The sequence below is a fragment of the Thamnophis sirtalis genome, unplaced genomic scaffold, assembly GCF_051295495.1.
Source record: "Thamnophis sirtalis isolate CommonGarterSnake01/CBP01778 unplaced genomic scaffold, rThaSir2_p1.2 scaffold_2, whole genome shotgun sequence".
In the NCBI taxonomy this organism is placed as follows: domain Eukaryota; kingdom Metazoa; phylum Chordata; class Lepidosauria; order Squamata; family Natricidae; genus Thamnophis; species Thamnophis sirtalis.
In genome coordinates, this window is record NW_028261382.1 from 151133296 (window position 1) to 151155629 (window position 22334).

Consider the following 22334-nt stretch of genomic DNA (forward strand, 5'->3'; position numbering starts at 1 on the left):
CTCCATTAATGCAGTCTACCCTAGCGCTGGTATATTTCAGAGCACATTTTTAATAGTAGTTCACCTCCTTAAAGATGAATTGTTGTAGCATATATGCTCAGATATATTTGGACTGTGGCACAGGATTTGATATTGCAATTGTGTTTCTTTGACATAATTTTTTATGGTTTGGGAATGATCATTTTATGAATGTTCAAAACCATTGATATACAGTATACTATATTGCAGTAATTCTCAAAAGCATCCTGTTTCTCTCTCAGATGCATTCTTTTTTCCAAACTGGACAGGCGTTCTATTGTAAGTGTATCCTGTGATTCTTCTGCTCACAAGGATAATCACAAAGCTTTGTTAGGACAGGATCATCTGCACAGACCTATTGCATTTAGCCAAGAGCAAGTTTCAACATAATTTTCTTGACAAGAATCCCCTACAGTATTCTCAGGTGGAAGCCATATGCACCATCCAAGATTCCAAATGCTATGATTGATGGCTTGGAAAATTAGCCAGTTACATATGATTACCTTTGTACAAATGACAGTTTTCTTTGGAAACAATGCTATGCCTTTTTAACAAGGTAGAGTGGGCTATCTGAATTACCTAAAAGCTGTAAAGAGCCAGTGTCTGTGTTTTGCTCTGTGGAATTAGTTTCACAATTTCTTTGTTCTTAAAAAAGAAAAATCTTCATATTCACTAAAATTATTTGGTGATTATCAGTCTTTCAAAGACATGATGGTGGATTTCTCACATTTTATACTTTTTAAATCCTCAAATTACATGTCAATTTGTCACATCTATTTTCTGGCATCAAAGTTCACCCACAATGGAAAGACTATTTGCTGCTGTCTCAACTTGTCTCCACTGTTCAACTCTTTAACTATCACTTCATTCCATAGGTTACCCTTTAAAGTAATATTCTGGACAGTTGTTACATCTTCAAAATATGCCAATATTCTTTCCAAGCAAACTAGTTGCTTCTAAAGAATTGCCTCATTGTACATTATGTAGCTAAGTACAAAGCTACTCTGTGTCTTGATTCTACCTTCATTCTGAACATATTTTCTAAAGTCTTTATGAGAACATTGTTTTTTCAGCTTTCCTCCCTTATTTGACAAGCCACATTGAAACAACCATTTAAATATGAAAAGGACTTTTATCTTTTACCTTGACAGCATGAAATAATTTGATTTGACTCTACCATCTTTCATTTGCTGCTTAAGAGCAGTTTTCCCACTATTTTATTGAAATGTTTTTATTTGACAAACTACAACAACTGCCTGTGCCACCTGTTGTTTGTGGGCAATTACTGCAATGGCTGAATCACATATTAAGGGCTTCCGTTATTCTGTAACATTAGATTATAGCAGTTTTGAGCCTGCTATTATTTCACTCATTTTGATGTGATCATTGATAAGATAGCTCTTCTCCCATTCATTGTGTTCATAGTAGGTTACAAGTAAATAGCATGAAATGAGATTAATATTCTTTATTTTATACACACACAAACGCACACACACACAAATGGCTGTGTGTGTGTATGTTCAAGCATAACTCTGGAACACCCCGAGCAATTTCAACCAAACTTGGTACACAGCTGACTTATTCTCTGGAGACAAATACTGTGGGGGTAACACACCCCTAACACCCCTCGGGGTGTATTCTGTTATGATACAGCCTGTTGTGCCTTCAAATGGCTTATACTGTACTGCCATAAAATCGCTTCTACTGTACACCGCAGTGGAGTTGCCATGGTAATGGCTTCACAATACTACAAAAGGGGGCTCCCTCTGGTAAGGGGGAAAATCAAGAAATTATGTTTGGTCCAGACATTTTCCTCTAATAAATAAATACCTGGGCAACTCCGGGTTATCAGCTAGTATTCCCATAATGAGTAATAAGTAGAAACTATGTTACTTGCCCAAAAGAGAGAATTTGGGAGCCATTGCACTTGCACATGTGAGCACAAGATACAAAACATTGATTTCACTATAAATAGGGTTTGCATTGGCACATAGTAGTCAGTGGAACTGAGTACTGGATTCATGTTGGTTTTATTAGCTTTGCAGTAAAGACACTCATTGGAAATCTACAATCTTGGAATGATTATCTGCTACTGCCACTACTTATAAGTATTTCTAAAAAAGGCCCAACACTTATAATCCATACAAAGCCACAACTGATAACAAAAGGTTGCTTACATGTTATCTGTCATGTTGATTCACCATGTTACCCACTGCAGGGATACTTTCTTTCTTTGACCATACTGGCAGTCTGAGGAGTTCAGTATGGGCAGACACTTTAGTTGAGTCTTTTCCAAGGGGTAATTCCCTTGGGGAGGTGCAGACAATGTCCAGGGAACATGTGAAGTACCTTATAGTTACACTGTTACAAAAAAATTCTACCTTTCCCAAAGTTTCATTGTATTGTTTTCATTGTTCATTTGTATTCATTTTGATGTTTAGATTTTTAGGGGAGTTGTGTATATTAAAGTTATACTAAGGCAGGGGTTTCTAACCTTGGCAACTTTAAGACTTGTGTACTTCAAGGAATTCTGGAAGTTGAAGCCGAGAAGTCTTAAAGTTGCCAAGGTTGGAGACCCCTGTACTGAAGGGAAGGTGTAATGGCAAAAACTTTAAAAATTTCTGCTTTACAGAATCTTCTCAACAAAAAATACTGAACCAGAGAATGTTCCAAAATGTCATAAGATGCAGGCACAACCCTATAGAGATGGACCACCTGAAGATTTATGGTTATAATCAGACCTTTGACCGCATGGCAACCAATTTTAGCCTTTTCTATATTAGTCAATGGCTGTAATATTGGAATGTTTTAGTAATCAATATTAAATATTAAAGTAATAAGTACCTGTGCAGCCATATCAACCAGTTGTGGAAGCTTTAAATATTTTCCTTCTCCTTCCTTAAGGAAATCTAGTAAGCTTCCTACAGAAAGACACAAAAACCATCAGTGTTTTCTTTAATTCAGTTATAGTAATGGTATCACAACACTTCAATAATAGTTCAGTTTCAAAATCTACACTTACTTCAGGCATAGTTAAAATAAAATTCTATTATAAAAAGCAATACTTACATGGTTACAATGTAGTATTTTGGAATTAGTAGCAATTTTGGGTATGTACAAAATAAAACATATTTAAACAAATCCTTTGGATATATGACAGTGTTAACAGACATTTACAACAATTTAAACATAATGGCTGTATACGTGAGGTTTCCTCATCCTCCTAAGAGCAGATGTCATAATTTGTATGGTATATTTGTTTTTATTTATTCATAAGTTACATATGCAAATAAATATGAATTCAATATTGGATTTATTTTTCTATGCCACGGGCAGAAGTCAAGTAGTGTCGCTTCAACTGTGGTTTTTAAATTAGTGTCACAGTTGTTAAGCAAATCTAGCTTTCCCCTGATTCTGCTATGTTAGAATGACACAAAAGCTTATCACATGATCCTGGGATATTGCAACCATCATAAATATGAATCAGTTGCCAAGTTTCTGAATTTTGATTACTTAGGGATGCTTTAATGATCGTAAGTGTCAAAAATGGTCCTAAATCACTTTTTTTCAGTGCCATTGTAGCTTTGAAGGGTCACTATACAAACTGTTGTAACTCAAGGTTTACCTGTGTTTTTAAGCCTTTCATATCTTATGTCCCATCAATTAATCTGTAAAATACCCTGGATCTCACCTTGACAAAAACCTCTTTTTCATTTATAATATCAATTCGTTTCTTACAGCTCCCATTTAGGATAAAATTTTGAAGAAATGCCATATTTTTTGGAGTATAAGATGCACCAAGATTTTGAAGAGGGAAATTTTTTAAAAAAAGTTTTTGCACTCTGCAGACCTCCCTAAAAGGGCCCGTTTTTCACAAAAATGTACCCTTTTTGTCAATAAAAGGGACATGCATAGCCTTTAGGAGGTTTGTAGAGTGCTTCTGCGGGCTGGGGGGGGCAAAAATGAGCAAAAATGGCCTGATTTTCATGAAAACGGGCCTGTTTTTTTTCCAAAAAAGGGCATGCATAGCCTTTAAGAGGATTATAGAGTGTTCCTGGGGGCTGGGGGGCAAAAATGGACCATTTTTGTGCTCCCCAGCCCCCAGGAGCACTCTGGAAGCCTCCTAAAGACTATGCAGGACCATTTTTGCAAAGGGGACAGGGTTTCAGGAGGCCAAAAATGGTGTATTCAGTATATGACGCACCTAGATTATTAGCCTCTTTTTTTGAGGGAAAAGGTGTGTCTTATACTCTGAAAAATACGGTAAATAAAGTTCCAATGATTTCCTCTGTGTGCCATCTAGACAACTTCTGAGTTATATCTGTGCTGTGTGTATCACTGGTGGAGGACCAATGAATCACACAAACATTGTGCTTTTGTGGATTCTTTCCTCTTCCACAAAATATGACTAAAAGTGTTTGCTTTCATTGTCATCAATATATATTGTCATCAATATATATTAAATTGTGGTTTAATATATAACTGAGTACGATACATAATATTAACTATATTGAACTTTATTCAAACAAGTTATAATGCAGCTATTCCTTAAATAATGCTTCATAACATCTATAGTTCCTTATCTTTACAATAACAAACTCCAGGTAGATGAAAACAAAAGCAAACATTTCCAGTTTCCCATTGTGACTGTTGAAGTCCTCAGAATACAGTTTAGTGTTACATTTGCTCATAGGCGTAATTTAGGTATCTGACCTGAGACACTTTTAAAGTACATCAGTTTTCTTTTTGGGACGGAAGAAATAATCTTACATATGGCTATTTCCACAAGCTGCTTCTTTCTTTAAAGAAGGATAATCCTTGTCCACAGAGCTATATCATTATTCATGTAAGGAATCCTATTATCTCTACAAAGATATTCTGATCTTTGTAGGAAATACTAGACATTATTATGATTATGATTATTATTCTTTATTAATTAAATTAACAGTCAACTGAACATTCAAAAATGCATCACAAATACCAATGACTGGTCCTAATGATTGATACGGGTTGCTGCCAGCATCCTAGGTATCAACTAAGTACCTTCTTAAAATATACGATGTTCTGAGTTGCACAGTTTTTTGCAGTTCGGCTGGTGTTATTGCAGGAAACTGCAATTTGTTGATGTATCTTATAAAATTCTTGGACATTGTACCTAGTGCCCTGATGGCAATAGGTATCACTGGTATTATTATTATTATTATTATTATTATTATTATTATTATTATTGTTGTTGTTGTTGTTGTTGTTATTATTATACAATTGTATCACAGCGGCCAGTAAGGAAGCAAAGTGGATACATGATTTTGAGAAAAGCATTGGCAACAAACAAATGCAAGTATTAGAAATAACAACTGAGATGGTCAAAAATCGAGTAAAAAAGGTAAAGAATTGGACATCACCTGGAAAGGACCAATTACATGGTTTCTGGCTCAAATATCTGACCAGTTTACATGCAATATTGGCCAGGCAACTGAATGAAATTTTACAAAAGGGCCAAATTGATGAATGGTTGACAACTGGAAAAACATACTTGATTCAGAAAGATGCAACTAAAGGAACAACACCTGAAAACTACAGACCAATAACATGCTTGCCAACAACCTTCAAATTACTCACAGGCATTATTGCAGATAACATGATGGATTATTTGGAAACAGACTGATTATAAATTGCGGCACAATTCAGTAGCACAAATGATCCATTGGAATTTGTGCAAAAATTATAATATTAAAATATTATAATATTAAAACAGCAACAAACTGGTGGGAACATCAGCCTGAAAAAGTCACAGAAAATCAGATGGTCAAGATCTTGTGGGATTTCCGTATACAAACCGACAAAATACTGGCGCATAATACACCAGACATCACACTGGTTGAGAAAAATAAGGTCACAATCATAGACATCGCAATACCAGGTGATAGCAGGGTCGCCGAGAAGGAACATGAAAAAATTGCAAGATACCAGGACTTAAAAATCGAAATTCAACGACTATGGCACAAACCAGCAGTGATAATTCCAGTGGTAATTGGCACACTGGGTGCTATTCCAAAAGCACTGGAATTACATTTAAAACAGTTAAAAATTGACAAAATCACCATCAGTCAAATGCAAAAAGCCGCACTGCTTGGATCTGCACGCATATTACAAAAATACGTTACGACGTCCTAGGCCCCTGGGTGGGGCCCGACTAGTAACCAATGCCAAATCCGGCGAAACAACTGGCCGCTGTGATACAATTGTATCATTATTATTATTATTATTATTATTATTATTATTATTATTATTATTTTATTTCACATAATTTTAATTTAATAATTAATTCATGTAAAAATCCGACTCTATTAATGCCTTTTATGTACACCTGGCAAATGCTTCCTGAATATGTTTCCTGCTGACTGCCAGCAAAGATATTAAGAAAATAATAATACAAAATGATAGCTTGTCTTTTTTTTTCAGGGGAAAATTTACTTATTTACTTATTTAATTTAAAAATCTGATTGCCACTTGTCTTAGAACCATAATTTTGGGTGTCTCACAACAATGATATAAAACCAATATTATACAAAAATGAAACAACCCACCTCCCAATAAAAACAGAAAGAAAGAAACTTGTTGCCATAACTAAACTTCCTAGGTGCAACCCACCACACTATTTTCTAACTCTGACTTAACAATCTACAATGAAAGCCTTGGTATACATTTCTAAATATCTACCATGATAAAATACTTCTCTGTCTATTCTGCTCTAATAATTAAATAGTAAATTCATACAATACTATTTTTTTCCTATTTATTTTCAGTATAGAGATAAAATGTACCTTTTGTCATGAATTCAGTGACAATGTAGATAGGCTCCTCCGAAACTACAGCATAAAGTGGAACAAGTTTATCATGCCTTAATTTCTTCATGATCTGAGCTTCTTGTAGGAAAGCTTCTGGCATCATTGTACCAGGTTTTAGAGTTTTGATTGCAACTTTTGTTGTTCCGTTCCATGTTCCTATGTAATAAATGCATGATATTATCGTTTACACTACAAAGATTTTCAGTGTAATATAAATGTTGCAGCAGGGTCAGTATTTGTAAAATAATCCATTTTAAAAAATGTTGAACAGGTTAAAAACAACTTGTGCCTTTAGTCTATTGTTTATAAATGATTTAAAGTGATTCTCTAATTCTTAGGCAGATGTTTTCCATTTCAGCAATCTAAAATCCTTTTTTAAAATCGGGAGATATTAAGGCACAGAACACTTGGATTTAATGATAAGAGTTACGGTTCTCCCATGTAACACTTACCCATCCAAACTTCACCAAAGCACCCTTGGCCCAGCTTAACTTCTAGCCGTAAGGATTCTCTAGGGATTTCCCAGGCGTCCTTTGCTAAGCCCTGTGTCTGAGGTTTCACAGTTGGACACACAGTTGTTAATTTGTGACACAGGCCGTCAGCATGATCTAGCAATCAGAGAAATATTTCTTATATAGTCATGTATTTTAAAGTATACCCTTCTCACAAATATATTCATTGGGATATAATTTACTTCTACGATCAGCTATAGTTTTTAGAACCTACCTGTATAGTGTTTGACCAGCTTTTGTAAAGATTCAAATTGTGCTCTTGTTGTTATATAATATCCACCATTGTCAAGTTTTCTAATTTTATAGTGTTTCACATTATCACCTCTAATCTCATCCCAATCACGTATAGAAAGGGAATAAGCACCTGAAAAAATAATTTAATATTTGATTCTGTAAACACATTTATAAAAAAATTACAAATTCATTATAATTTAATTTATTCAGTAATAAAGTTAAAGATAGATACCTTTTGTAGTTTCACTCTCTCGTACTAAAAAGATACCACGTTGATTCCCAGGATTTAAAAGCAATCTTTCTGCATCTTTCCTGCCCATTTTACCAAAATACCATCTAAAAAGTTGAAAGATAAATACGTTCAAGAAAAGATTTAGTTGCAATATTTGATTAACATAGCAACGGTATTAAATTGCAAAGATGAGACCGTGGAGCATTCATTATAACAGGAGCTTTCCATCTAATTCCATCTTTGTACTTTTAAAATAGACGAGAAACCAAAGTTGCTTCTAAATGTGATATGATCACACAGATTCTTTTACAGGGAAGATACGATCTAGTACTTTTATTCAAAAAACAAAACAAGAAAATGTCTCATCTATTCCATTCAAGATTCAGTAACAAACTAGTTTTAAATAGTACATGGAGAGTTCCAAGAGCAGATAGCCCAAAACACTGTTTTAAAATTTTGAAGAAAAACAAGACAAGTCAGTTGGACTAAAGCAACTACAGGTGAAACCAGAAAGTATTGTTTTGTCATTTTGTTGTTCCTGTATGCTTTCTGCTTTAAATGTGATTTTGTTAATTTTAAAAAAATTAGCAAACACGCCAAGCATTGTGTCAGTGGAAGTACTATATTGCATTTGAGTGACAATAATGCCATATAAACAAGCAATAAAATGAAGCTGCATATCTGAACCTGCTGAGTTCAGATATTATTTAGGAGAAGGAGATATTATTTATTTATTTCCTTTATTATTTTTATAAATAATTCAAGGCAGAAAACATACCCAACATAACTTTCTTCTATTTTCCCCACAACAACAACTCTGTCAGGTGGGTTGCACTGAGGGGCGGGAGTGATTAGCCCAAGGCCTCCAAGCTGGCTTTCATAGCTAAGGCAGGACTTGAACTCATGGTCTGTTGCTTTCTAGCCTGGTAATCACAAAGTTTATAAGCAATTCTAGGTCAAGGGAACCGTAACAATTTGCTTAGAAATTCCATGTACTTCTAAGCTCAGAAACTAGCCAGAAGATTTAAGGAAGCAGCTTGTGGCAATGTTAAGGAGTAACTAGCAGCTAAACTTTGCAAAAAGTATACCAAGTTTTAAAGGTTGTACATCTTACACACACCAATACAGATTTGCAATGGTTCCAACAGAAAACTGTTCCATCAGAATATATGGTGAAGTCTCTATTATGAGGAGGTGATATATATGTCAATATATTTTTCTTATTAAATAAGAATGGGAAATTTTGTGACTATTTGCAGATCTGTTATGTAGGTAAGGAGAATTAATTAGGTTTATTTATTTTTTTCAGCATCCAACGAGTGTGGATATTTTTAATGTTTTAATGTTTTTAATATTTTTAATGTTTAATGTTGTATGTCTGGGTCTTTCTTTGCTTTTCTTTTTCGTACACAGTTTTTTTGTTATTGTTACTGTTGGGTGTATGTTTTTAACACATGTGAATTGATTCATTAATTCTAAAAATAATCTAAACGTACATTTTAAGAAAGTCAGTCTATATAAAATATAAGATATTAATTTTGTTTATTCATGTAAGTGCTGTAATCGAAGACCTCTTGCATTTAATAATTCTTTTGAATAGACTTATTAAATTATACTGAATGCTACTGAATAATTAGAGATAAAAATGATTAAAGACATTATAAAGTCTTACTCTTCTGCTTGAATGGAATCTGCCGGAGCCACATAATTGCTAGGAATGTAGCCACTCTTTCCTGTTGCAATAGATCTTGCTTCCCACCAGTCTCCTTCCCTAAGGGGAAGGAAGGACAGGAAAAAATGTAATTACAACTGAATAAATATGAACAACAATAATAAAATTATTTTCAATTATGAAATACTGTGAACTGATACATCACCACCATCATCTTAACTTAAGATGTCTGTTTACATCAGTGGTAATCAACCTGGTCCATACTGCCCACTAGTGGGCGTTCCAGCTTTCATGGTGGGTGGTATGGGTTTTGTCCAATACTGAAGCACTTTTATTTTTTTTAATTTAATTGACTTTTTTAAAAAAAATTCATAGCATTATTTAAAAATTTTCATTAGGTTTTCAGAAAATCACCATTACTATGGAACCGGTGGGTGATTAGAAAATTTTACTACTAACAGAGATACAAAAGTGGGTGGTAGGTATAAAAAGGTTGATTACCCCTGGTTTACATCTATGAAATAGCACATCAGTTAGACCTTAATAGAATTGTTCATTGTCCTATGTAGGGAAATACCATACAATAGGAAAAATCAGGGGTGGGCTGCTACGGGAGAACCTGTAGCTAATGTTATGGCTGGTTTGGAGAATCTCCAAATCCCACCCCTGGCTGGCTCCTCCCATCCTGTGCCTCTCCTCCCAGGAGTCAGTTTGCAGTTTGCAGTTTGCAGTTTTGGTTTATTTGTATGCCGCCCTTCTCCACGTGGTCCATTTTGGATGTGAGGTAAGTGCACGGCCTGTGCGGAAGCTGGGGTGTATGTGAAAACGGGCCTCCCAGAAGTTCTGGAAGGTTGAAAATGGACCCATTTCTGGCCTCCAGAGTGCTTCTGGAGCCCAGGGTATGAAGTCTTCGCTTTCCCAGAGACTCGAGGAAAGCCTCTGGAGCCTGGGGAAGGCAAAAAATCCCCCCCCTTGCTGTGGTGCAGGAGGATGAATAGGCCACCCCCACCATTGACATGCCCACCGAGCACCCAGGCAAAGAACCAGTTTCTGAAATTTTTGAAGCCCACCTCTGGGAAGAACGGTTTGTTTTCTTTCTCTAGTAAACATGTGATAAATAAAAAACAGAATAACAGAGTTGGAAGAGACCTCAGAGATCTTGCTCAAGCAAATGGTTTTCCAATCTCTTCTTTAAAACTCCAGTGTTGGAGCACCCACAACTTCTGGAGACAAATTTCCCCTTAGTTCTAGGTTGCGTCTCTCCTTGATTAGTTTCCACCCATTGATTCTTGTCCTGTCCTCAGGTGCCTTGGAGAATAGATTGATCTTTGTGGCAACCACTGAGATATCAGAACACTGCTAATTTGTCATGCCTCGTCCTTCTTTTCATTAAACTAGACATACCCAATTCCTGCAACCATTCTTCATATGTTTTAATCTCCAGTCCCCTAATCATCTTTGTTGCTCTCCTCTGCCCTCTTTCTAGAGTTTCAACATCTTTTTCAAATCATGGTGACCAAAATAAACAGATGGATTTTAAAAAAATCTCAAAACTTCTAATCTGTCTCAAATATTATTATTGTCAACAAAAAATGGGCATTTTACAGAAGAATAACTGAAAAAACAAAATTCTCTTAATGAGACAAAAAACGATCATATTCAGAGAATATGATTTTAATATACTAGAATCTCTCTGCTACTAAAATTTTTATTAATTAATTAAATATACTTTTAAAAGTGCCTTACTGAAAATTGCCATATAAAAGGAACATTAAGGTCTATTATTTTGTGTGCTTCTTTCATCCTAATGCAGTGCATGCAATTAAAGTCTTGCTTTCTGTGTCTCTCCTTTGTGCAGGTTATTGGAACAAGGTGGTGAGGTGGTGGTGCAGAAGACCAGCAAGGCAGTAATCTTCCCTTTGTAAGTAGCTGTCTTTATTGTTTTGTGTGCTGGTTTCATCCCAATGCAATGCATGCAATGAAAGAGTTCATTTCTGTGTCTCTTCTTTGTGCAGCCCATTCGTTGGAGTCAGTGATACTGAAGACTGGCAAGAACAGTCATCTTTTTTCTGTAAGTAGCTCTTTCATTGTTTTTGTACTTATTTTAATCTTACTGTAGTTCATCCATTGGGGCAAATAATTCAGTGACATCGTCTTGGCCACTCCCACCCAGTCACATGATTGTCAAGCCACTCCAACCCAGTCACATGGCCGGCAAGCCACTCCTACCCAGTCACATGGCCATCAAGCTCCCACAAAGCAGGCCACACCCACAGAGTAGGTTTCAAAATTTTTTGAAACCCACCACTGATGTACAGGTAGCCTTGACTTATAATTATTTGTTTAGTTAGAAGTTACAACAGCACTGAGAAAAGGGGCTTATGATCATTTTTCATACTTATGATCGTTGCAGTACCCCTAGGGTAATGTCATCAGAATTTTGACACTTGACAACTGCCATGTATTTATTATGGTTGAAGTGTTCTGGGGTCATGTGACCACCTTTTTGAGACCTTCTGACAAGTAAAGTAATGGGGAAACCAGTTTCACTTAACAACTGTGTTACTACCTTAACAACTGCAGCTATTCCCTTAACAACTGTGGCAAGAAAGGTGGGCCAAAACCCACTTAACAACTGTTAATTTAGGGCTCAACTGTGGTCACATGTTGAGATCTATCTGTATGTACCTATCTTAGAAATAAAGATAAAAGATATATTATATTAAAGGCATGTAGTGTAATCCAATTTACCTTTATAACTTCCAGAATGATCTGTTCTGTAGAAAGCAAAGAAGTAAAGAAGATGACTTTGATAGAGATATGCAAACTCTTTTGCCAAAAGAGTAAAACATTTTTAAAGGTCACAATGTCAAGATAGCAGCTCATATAGACACTTCCCTAATTCACTGAGTTATAAGAAGATAGAGGAGATACAACACAATCAGACTTGTAAGATTGATATCAGCCATACTAGGTATATGAGATCAAAAAAATTAACTCCACTAGAGTTTTATTGAGATTGGCTAGAATAATAATAGAACCTTGCAAGTCCGATTATGTTGTATCTCCTCCTCCTCCTTATAAGATCATTTTTCTTACTCTCTTATTCTCTGAAGGCTTTTCCCTATCAGCAACAATACTATTAGCATATTTGGAGGAATGTGAATGGGTAATAGTGTGTAATTAATAGCAATAGCACTTAAGACTTATATACCACTTCACAGTGCTGTAAAAGCCCTCTCCAAGCAGTTTATAGAGTCAGCATATTGTCCCCAACAATCTGGGTCCTCATTTTATCTGCCTCGGAAGAATGGAAAGCTGAGTCAACCTTGAGCCTGGTGAGATTTGAACTGTCAAACTGCTGGCAGCTGGCAATCAACAGAAGTAGCCTGCAGTATTGCATTCTAACCACTAAGCCACCATGCCTCTTATTAAGCAATTAAGTCCACAAGTTGGCAACAATACTTACGTATTATTGATTATCTGAAAGCGTTCGCCTTTCTTGAATGAAAGATCATCTCTAGTTCTTGCTTCATAATCGTACAAGGCCACAAAAACAGTAACACCCCCTAGGAAAACCCAAAAATATGGCATTAATACTTTTTCCTATATAAGGGAAATAGATACAAATCAGATTAAACATGTACTATACAAAAGCATTTCACTAATTTTATTTTGAAGAAAATAGATAAATATTCTTATTAAAAAATGAGAAATGTTTATAGCTTTAAAATAAAAACATCCCCTGAACTTATTCATTGATTTCATAATGAGCTAGTCTGCAGCCACATTCGAGGCAATCTATACATTTGATTAAATATATTAATATTATTAAGAAAAATCTATTTAACATTTTCATGGTTAAAACAACTTCAAACTAGAAAAGTTGCTTTTCATGTTAAAGTTTTTTTTTAATTTTTTTAGATATTTTATTAACATTTATAGGCTGCCCTTTTCCCTGAGGGGACTCAGGGCGGCTCACATAAAATCAGGAAAGGGGGAATACAAACAATGACGTAGACACACATAAGTAAAAATAATGAGCAACATTCATTCATCATTCGGGAGGGGCGGCTATCTTTGTCCCCAGGCCTGACGGGCTAGCCAGGTCTTAAGGGCTATGCGGAAGGCCTGGACGGTGGTGAGAGTACGAATCTCCACGGGGAGCTCGTTCCAAAGGGTCGGAGCTACTACTGAAAAGGCCCTCCTCCTTGTAGTTGCCAGCCGGCACTGGCTGGCAGATGGAATTCGGAGGAGGCCCAATCTATGAGATCTAATTGGTCGCAGGGAGGTAATTGGCAGAAGGCGGTCTCTCAAGTACGCAGATCCACTACCATGAAGGGCTTTATGGGTGACTAGTAGCACCTTGAAGCGCACCCGGAGATCGACAGGTAGCCAGCGCAGCTTGCGGAGGATAGGTGTTATGTGGGTGAACCGAGGTGCACCCACGATCACTCGCGTGGACGCGTTCTGGACTAGCTGAAGTCGCCGGATGCTCTTCAAGGGCAGCCCCATGTAGAGCACATTGCAGTATTCCAGCCTAGAGGTCACAAGGGCCCGAGTGACTGTTGTGAGAGCCTCCCGATTCAGGTAGGGTCGCAACTGGCGCACCAGGCGAACCTGGGCAAATGCCCCCCTGGTCACAGCCGTCAGGTGATGGTCAAAGGACAGCTGTGGATCCAGGAGGACTCCCAAGTTGCGAACCCTCTCTGAGGGGTGTAAAATTTGACCCCCCAGCCTGAGTGATGGAATATTGGTCGAATCTTTGGGAGGGAAGCACAACAGCCACTCGGTCTTTTCTGGGTTGAGTACAAGCTTGTTAGCCCTCATCCAGTCCATAACGGCCTCAAGGCCTCGGTTCATCACGTCTGCCGCTTCATTGAGTTGGCACGGGGCGGACAGATACAACTGGGTATCGTCCGCATATTGATGGTATCTTATCCCGTGCCTGCGGATGATCTCTCCCAGCGGTTTCATGTAGATGTTGAATAGTAGGGGGGATAAGACCGAACCCTGAGGCACCCCATATGTTAGGGGCCTAGGGGTCGATCTCTGCCCCCCCACTAACACCGACTGCGACCTGTCCGAGAGGTAGGAGGAGAACCACCGCAACACGGTGCCTCCCACTCCCACCTCCCGCAGTCGTCGCAGAAGGATACCATGGTCGATGGTATCGAAAGCCGCTGAGAGGTCAAGGAGAACCAGGATGGAGGGATGTCCTCCATCTCTGGCTCTCCAAAGATCATCGGTCAATGCGACCAAAGCGGTTTCTGTGCTGTAACCGGGTCTGAAGCCTGACTGGAAGGGGTCCAGATAGCTTGCTTCCTCCAAGGACCGCTGGAGCTGGAAGGCCACCACCTTCTCAACAACCTTCCCAAGAAAGGGAAGGTTGGAGACTGGGCGATAGTTATTAAGAACAGCTGGATCCAGAGATGGCTTCTTCAGGAGGGGTCTCACCACCGCCGCTTTTAGTGCGGCGGGGAAGTTCCCCTCCCGAAGAGAGGCGGTAACAACCGCCTGGATCCAGCCTCGTGTCACCTCACTGCTGTTAGTAGCCAGCCATGAGGGACACGGGTCCAGTACACAGGTGGAGGCACTTACAGCCCTCATGGCCTTGTCCACATCCCCGGGGGCAACATCCTGAAACTCAACCCAGAGATGGTCTACTTCATCTTCTTGTGCCTCGGCTGGAACTGCAGAGGTGGAGTCCAAGTCCGACCGAAACCGAGCAATTTTGTCCGCTAAGAATTGGGCATAATCCTCAGCTCTGCCCTGCAAGGGTTCCCCCGCTTCCTTCTTATTTAGTAGGGAGCGGGTTATCCTAAACAGGGCGGCTGGGTGGGACTCAGCGGACGGAACGAAGGTGGCTATATAAGATCTTTTCGCTGCCCTAAGTGCCCTGGTGTATTCCTTGGTGCTGGTGGTTACCATTGCTCGGTTCGATTCGGACTTATCGGACCTCCATCGGTGCTCTAGGCATCTCCTCCGGCGCTTCATCTCCCGGAGTTCCTCGGTGAACCAAGGAGGTCTCCGGGATCCGCCGCCTCGGAGGGGCCGTAGTGGCGCAATCCGGTCGAGGGCCTCCGATGCTGCCGAGTGCCAAGCAGCAACCAGAGTCTCTACCGGACTGTGGGCGAGAGTATCAGGAATAACCCCAAGCTCCGTCTGGAACCTTAACGGCTCCATAAGTCGCCTGGGGCGGAACCACCTGGTCGGTTCCTCCTCCCTACAGTGGGGGTTTGGTCTCCGGAAGTCAAGCCTCAGTAGGCAGTGGTCTGACCACGACAGGGGTATGATGTCGTTACCCCTCAGACCAAGATCACAAATCCACTGCTCCGAGAGGAATACGAGGTCGAGCATGTGACCCGCTGAATGGGTTGGGCCCCGGATTACTTGGGTCAAGCCCATGGCTGTCATGGAAGCCATGAACTCCTGCGCCCCATCAGAGTTTTCACCGAGCGACGGCAAATTAAAGTCCCCCAGGACCATCAGCCTAGGGAACTCAATTGCCAGCTCAGCTACCGACTCGAGGAGCGAGGGGAGGGCTGCTGCAACGCTGTTGGGAGGCAGGTACGTTAACAGCAGACCCACTTGACCCTTGAGGTCCAACTTTATCAGCAGAGACTCACACCCGACAAGCTCTGGAGCAGGGACCCTACGAGGCACTAACGACTCCCGGATAACAATGGCCACACCCCCACCCCTTCTCTGGGCTCTCGGCTGGTGCAGCACCTGAAATCCTTCTGGGCACAGCTCTACAAGGGGGACTCCTCCCTCTGGGCCCAGCCAGGTTTCAGTAATACATGCCAGGTCTGCCCTCTCGTCTAAAATTAAGTCCCGGACGAGAGGAGCTTTATGTACCACAGACCTGGCATTTAGCGACAGCAGCCTGAGTCCAGGGTCCTGACTACTTGCGCCATCTGGTCTCGGAGTGGGACTCATAGGGCCGGAAGGAGGGATCTCTGTAATGTAGCGAACCCTCCTTCCTCGGTAATGGCCTGCCCTAAAGTCCCCGCCATATCTGCCCCTCCCTGTTACGACCCTCTCCCGTGTCTCTGGTCCCCTCAACCACCCCCATGGCCCCCGCATCTCCCAGCAGGTCCTCCGAATCATACATACCCATGCACTCCCCCAAGCAGTCCCCACGTAAGAGTTAAAACACAGAAAATTACAACAATATAATAGTAAAAAGTGGGCATTCATTCATCTCATACGTGTCCCATGCATATCCCATACAAAGAGAGAAGAAAAAGATGAAAGAAAAGAAAGAAACTAAAATAAGTTGCGCAGTTGATTAAAATTTAAGATGCGAGCTCAGATGGCAGAGTTGGCTCTTAGTGCTCAAGGTTGAAGTGGCTGAAGATCAATTACAGTTCAGGTGGAATATATGGGGGAGTGTCTTATAACCCCTCTCTTCTGTTATGACACTACCTGTAGTTTTGTAGAACACATATGAATAGGATATTCAGATGTGTTCATATGCTTATCATAGGCGTTCCCAAATCCTATACATCAACCAGAAAGGTATGTAGCAGTTTTTTTTTTCCAAATTTGATAATTTTAAGATATGAAGATTTCAATTTCCAAAATTCTTCAGCCAGTATTCTGAGAAATGAAATCTACACATCTAAAAATTGCCAAAGTCTGAAAAACACTGGTCTAAAGTGAAGGTATATTAGTTATTAAACATTGCTACAATCCTCAATGGGATTGCAAATTCGAATTCAATACTAATGCATAAAGTGGCCATCAAATTCTGCAAATCTTTCTTGTTCTGGTTAAGAATGGAGAATCAAAGCCAGTACAAAATCCATTGTTTCGTTTTATCTCCATGTGCACCTTTCATTACTTTTTCCATAAATGTTAATATTTGCATAATGGATTCTTTTTTAAATACAGTTGACAGTTGCTCAGATTATTTTATGTCTAAAAATCCAATAAACAAATCTCTATTAAAAATGTCTAAGGTTTCCAGAATTAGCATTTATATTCAAACACTAAAATTCTTTCAAGCATTTGGGAGAAAACAGCAACATAAACTTGCACAAATATATCTTTGATATATTCTGGTTTTTGCCAATAGAGGCTCTGGAGAATGGTGAACTACCCGAAGCATTTGAAATGTATGTAGGGTCAACGGCACTATTTCTACTAACAAATCTTCTAGTAATAAATATTTCTGTTGCAACTATTTGTCATTTAGATTAGCGTGTGCGTAAGCATACACACACACCTCACATAAAAATATAAATAGGAATATTAATCCAACATAAAGGTACTGTGATATGATATGAACTTGATTCTAGGGCCAAAACAGAGTATTTTTTTCCTACCTGAAGCTCCTACTGGATTTAACCTGATCATGGATTATTAACAGATTACTCTGTCAACTGAACTCATATAGTTTCACGAAGGAAACATTGTAAGAAACCACATAACTGAAAACTATGCAGACAAATAATTCCAGTATTATGTGCTTTTATTAATGTGCTAATGTATTACTATACTAGGCATATTAATATACATTACTGTTCATTAATTTCTCACACATATTTTACACTGTTAATTCTGTTAGCATTTTTCAAATTAAAGGAGGTCTACAAATGTTTAAATTAATGTATGAACTTGCATTTTACTGATTTATAAAGAATACCCAACATTTGTATTGTATAAACTCAATAACTTCAGTGTCCAGGGGAAGAATGGTGGATTGAGGATGTTTTTGCAAAAGTTGAACTGACAACACATCAAACAACAAGAAACCAGTAGACTGGTTTCATGAAATCTTTCTAGTTACGTACCGGCCGATTGCCCACATGTGCTGTTCCTTGCTAGGAGATCAAAGGACAATGGTCTCACAGGTGTGGGCATTGGAGATGGTGGGAATAGCCATTTTGCTTGCAACCATGTTCAGCATCTTTTAATGGACACTGTATTTGCTAGCCTCACTTTCTAGTCACTTTTGGAAATTGCTTATTAACGTTAGAGACTTTTGAAAAGTGACCTATGTATTTTTTCCTTAATAAATTTACAAAAAATGTTGGCTAAAGAAGAACTCTGTATGATGGGATAAAGAAGAAATTGTAGAGAAATCAAATCCCATGACAATTGTATGAATGAACTAAAGATTAAAATTGTTAAGAGTAAAATTAAGGAATCTAAGTTGGTTTACTTTATCAAGGTTAAAAAAGTCCCATTGTTATTTCTGGCAATCCTTTGTGGATTTCTGCTAACACCAGGACTGAAAAGATATTTTATGCATTTGTCTAGAGATAAAGGAAGGGATTTGGGAGGAAGAGATAATTATACTGTTTTTATGAACCTAAGACCTCCCCAGATAATAAGCCCAATTGGGCTTTTGAGCGCACGCGCTAAAATAAGCCCTCCCCAAAAATAAGCCCTTCCTGAAAATATTGCAACACAGCATCAGATATGAGGTGACCACACTCACTGCCTCCTGCACCTCAAAAATATAAGACTTCCCTGAAAATAAGGCCAAGTACTTATTTCAGGGATCAAAAGAAAATAAGGCCCTGCCTTATTTTCGGGGAAACATGGTAGTTGTTGGCTTGGAGAGGATGAAGAATACAACATGTGTTTACACTTGTTGTGATGAAGATTGGAAATCATTTGAATTACTTTATAAGTAACTCAAAGCAGTGAACATACATAATACTCCTTCCTCCTCTTAATTTCACCACAGCAACAAAGCTGTGAGGTGAATTGGCTGAGAGTGTGTGACTGGCCCAAAGTAACTAAGCCTAATGCAGGACTAGAACTTAAAGTCACTTGGTTTCTAGGCCAGCATGTTAACCACTCCGCCACACTGGGTCTCAACGAGATGTACTGAAGAATTTGACATACTTTAGACAACATTAGTAAGGTGAAAGATTCTCAATACTTCCTCAGTAGTATGCTAAGTGACACTTCACCTGAGAAGCCCATCATCTGGCACTATAATCAACAACCTTGTCCACCCTTGTGATTTACTTGGAAAAAATAAAAGGAATAGTTTACTGCTGCTTTCTCAATACAATATAAATTGATCTTTTGCTCTAGTCACTAAAATGATCATCTACCTCGGGCATCTTCTTGTACTGTATTGCTGCTGTCCAATACACAGTATATTGCCTGCTTGCTTTTAGTTGGGTAGCTGGGATGATCTTCATGTCAAGGATGATCTTGCTAGGAGTATTTATGCTTGTTGTCTAGATCAGGGCATCCTTCATTCACCCCTCTCAGGAACTTTCCCATGGCCACAATGTACCAGCAAAGCAGCAAACCTGTGGGAGTATACTTCCACTAAGCCCCCTAACTGAAATGCTCACACATTTCCATCCCTAAGCCTGATGCAAAACTGGGTTCTGAATTATCAGAAATTCAATATACACTACAAACATTCCCATTTAGAATTTTTTTGGCTGAAATTAGACCAAGACATTTATATGGAAAGACTTAATTACCTAATTTGAATTTTACTTAAACCATTTTTAGTGGCTGGGTTTGTAAAGACCAAAACATTCACCGTATGTATTTTTTCTCTAAACACTTACATCGATTATAGATGATCATTTCTGTAAACAGGCTTCTTATTATTGCTACCATAGCACAACTCCAAACCAGCTATCGTAAGGTAGGTGTGTGTGTGCGCGTGTGTGTGTTAGTAGTAATAGTAGTGATGGTGGTGATATTGGGAAGTTTGCAGCAGCTTTTTGAAGCTTTGTAATTTAGTAATATGATTAATTAGAGGTGGATAGAGGTTTCTCAAATGAGAATGTAATTCTTTGAGCACAGATGGATATTCAGGTTTTACCAGAGGTGTCCATGAATTCAAGCCTGAAGTGGGCCAGAACACTGAGCTCCCTGCATTCTATTCCATGCTTGAGATTAGTTTACTGCATGCTGGAATGCTACCTTCATTATGACATAAATTATGATTATTAGGTGCCAAAATGTTTCAATTTCATATTCCCCACTCAGTAACTAGCAGGTTTAAATCACATCTTTATTTTTTTTGTAGTCTAGAAGTAGTGAAGCCAATCAATATTCCTATATTTTTCAGAAAAAAACCCACATGTTTTCTTACACACATTTGTATAAAATAAATTAGCAACAGACTAAATGAAAGAATGGAACTCAAAATAAGGAAATGTCAAGATTATTGTTCATATTTTAAAAACTTTCTATGATTTTAAGGTGATGAATTTCATTTTCTAAATTATTGAAAATTATGTTGTTGGGTTATAAAATACAAACATGACAAAATAAAATGATAAAATATCCTAAACTTTTATTTACAAAAAAAGACTTGAGGTATTTTAAAGGGATGAACACTTGTTTTTGACTTTTCCATCCAAATGGAAAAATAGTTAATTCCTGTAGCACTTTGTAAAAATACTGATTAAAAATGCAATACCTGCTGGATATAACAGTGAGTGATAGCAAAACCTGCAGCCTTTCATCACAATACTTCTATGCCAAAGTTTTGTTGAGAAATTGCCACAACACGACATATTTATCCAATACTACCCTACCTTAACATTTAGTAGAGTGAATCGTATTTTGAATTGTATAGGACACTGAGGTAACTGAGGTTCTTTAGATGGTCAGGTGACCTTGTTTTTTCCTTATGATTAAAGGAATCATTGGGTCCATCTTAGTGGGGATTTGTATTAATAGAATCTACACCCAGACAGGCATGATATTCACAGAGGGTACTGTTCTGCAAAAAAATCTTTAAATTTGATGACTTTTCAAGTTTGCACCATTGGAAAACTTGTACATACATATATGAATTCATGGATGATCCTGAAGAATCTGTTACATATAAATCAGCATCAGTCCTACATAAAACCTGGGAAGTTGATAAATGTACTAAAGAGAAGTCAACCATTAGTAAAACTGCTGGGACTGTTGCACAGAATGTTGTTTTGTACAATTTTATTCGCCGTATTTTTCGGAGTATAAGACGCACCTTCTTACCCCAAAAAAGAGAGTGAAAATCTGGGTGTGTCTTATACTCCAAATGTAACCACCTGGGCCGTCTGAAAAAGGGGCAGGCGAAGCGGGAGCTGCAGAGATCATGATGGCTGGAAAGGAGAGAGGTTTCGCTTTCAGGGCTCCCGCTCGGCTGGGCTCCCGGGAGGGCTTAGGAGGTGGCAGCAATGGGAACGATCTCCTTTTAATGAAAGCTTTTCTCAGAACGCTAGATTGAGAAGTTAAAAACCTGAAATGGGGTACAATCAAGCTTGAGGTTTTGGCTCTGAGATCGATCCATCCAAAACACTGGTACCACAATCTCTGCAGCGCCCACTTTACCTTCCCCTTCTCGGGCAGTTCCAGGCACCAGAGATCGCGGTAATAGCATTTCCAGGTGGCAGCGCACCGATCTCAGGAGCCAAAGCCTTTGAATCAAGCTTGATGTACCCCATTTCAGGTTTTTAACTTCCCAATCTAGCGTTCTGAGAAAAGCTTTCATAAAAAGGAGATCATTCCTCTTCCCTTCCCTTCCTCCACTCCCCCAATCTCTCCGGATTCTCAGGAGCCAAACCTTTGAATCAAGCCTGATTGTACCCCATTTCAGGCTTTTAACTGCCCAATCTAGCATTCTCCACCCCCCCCCCATCCCAAATCTCTCCGGATCTGCTTATTGTTATTGCTGCTATTGCACCCAGCCACTGTATCTCTTTGCTGCATGACAGATCCCACGGATTGGGGTGGGGGTGGGGGTGGAGGAAGGGAAGGGAAACAATCTTATCTGAAGTCCTTTCTCAAGATGCTATATCTTCACTTTCTCTCCAGGAAAAGCTATTGGCATT

At 38.8% G+C, this 22334-nt stretch overlaps 1 protein-coding gene across 1 annotated transcript in view; it reads right to left on the reverse strand.

Annotated features, from left to right (window-relative positions):
- YES1 (YES proto-oncogene 1, Src family tyrosine kinase) overlaps positions 1–22334 on the reverse strand; it is a 65136-nt gene that overhangs the window by 13212 nt on the left and 29590 nt on the right. The window contains exons 3-9 of the mRNA XM_014070102.2: positions 12986–13085; positions 9517–9615; positions 7845–7948; positions 7593–7742; positions 7319–7474; positions 6843–7022; positions 2863–2939 (exon numbers count right to left, since the gene is read on the reverse strand). Coding sequence (XP_013925577.2) covers positions 2863–2939; positions 6843–7022; positions 7319–7474; positions 7593–7742; positions 7845–7948; positions 9517–9615; positions 12986–13085 — 866 coding nt within the window. The remainder of the gene's footprint in view (positions 1–2862; positions 2940–6842; positions 7023–7318; positions 7475–7592; positions 7743–7844; positions 7949–9516; positions 9616–12985; positions 13086–22334) is intronic.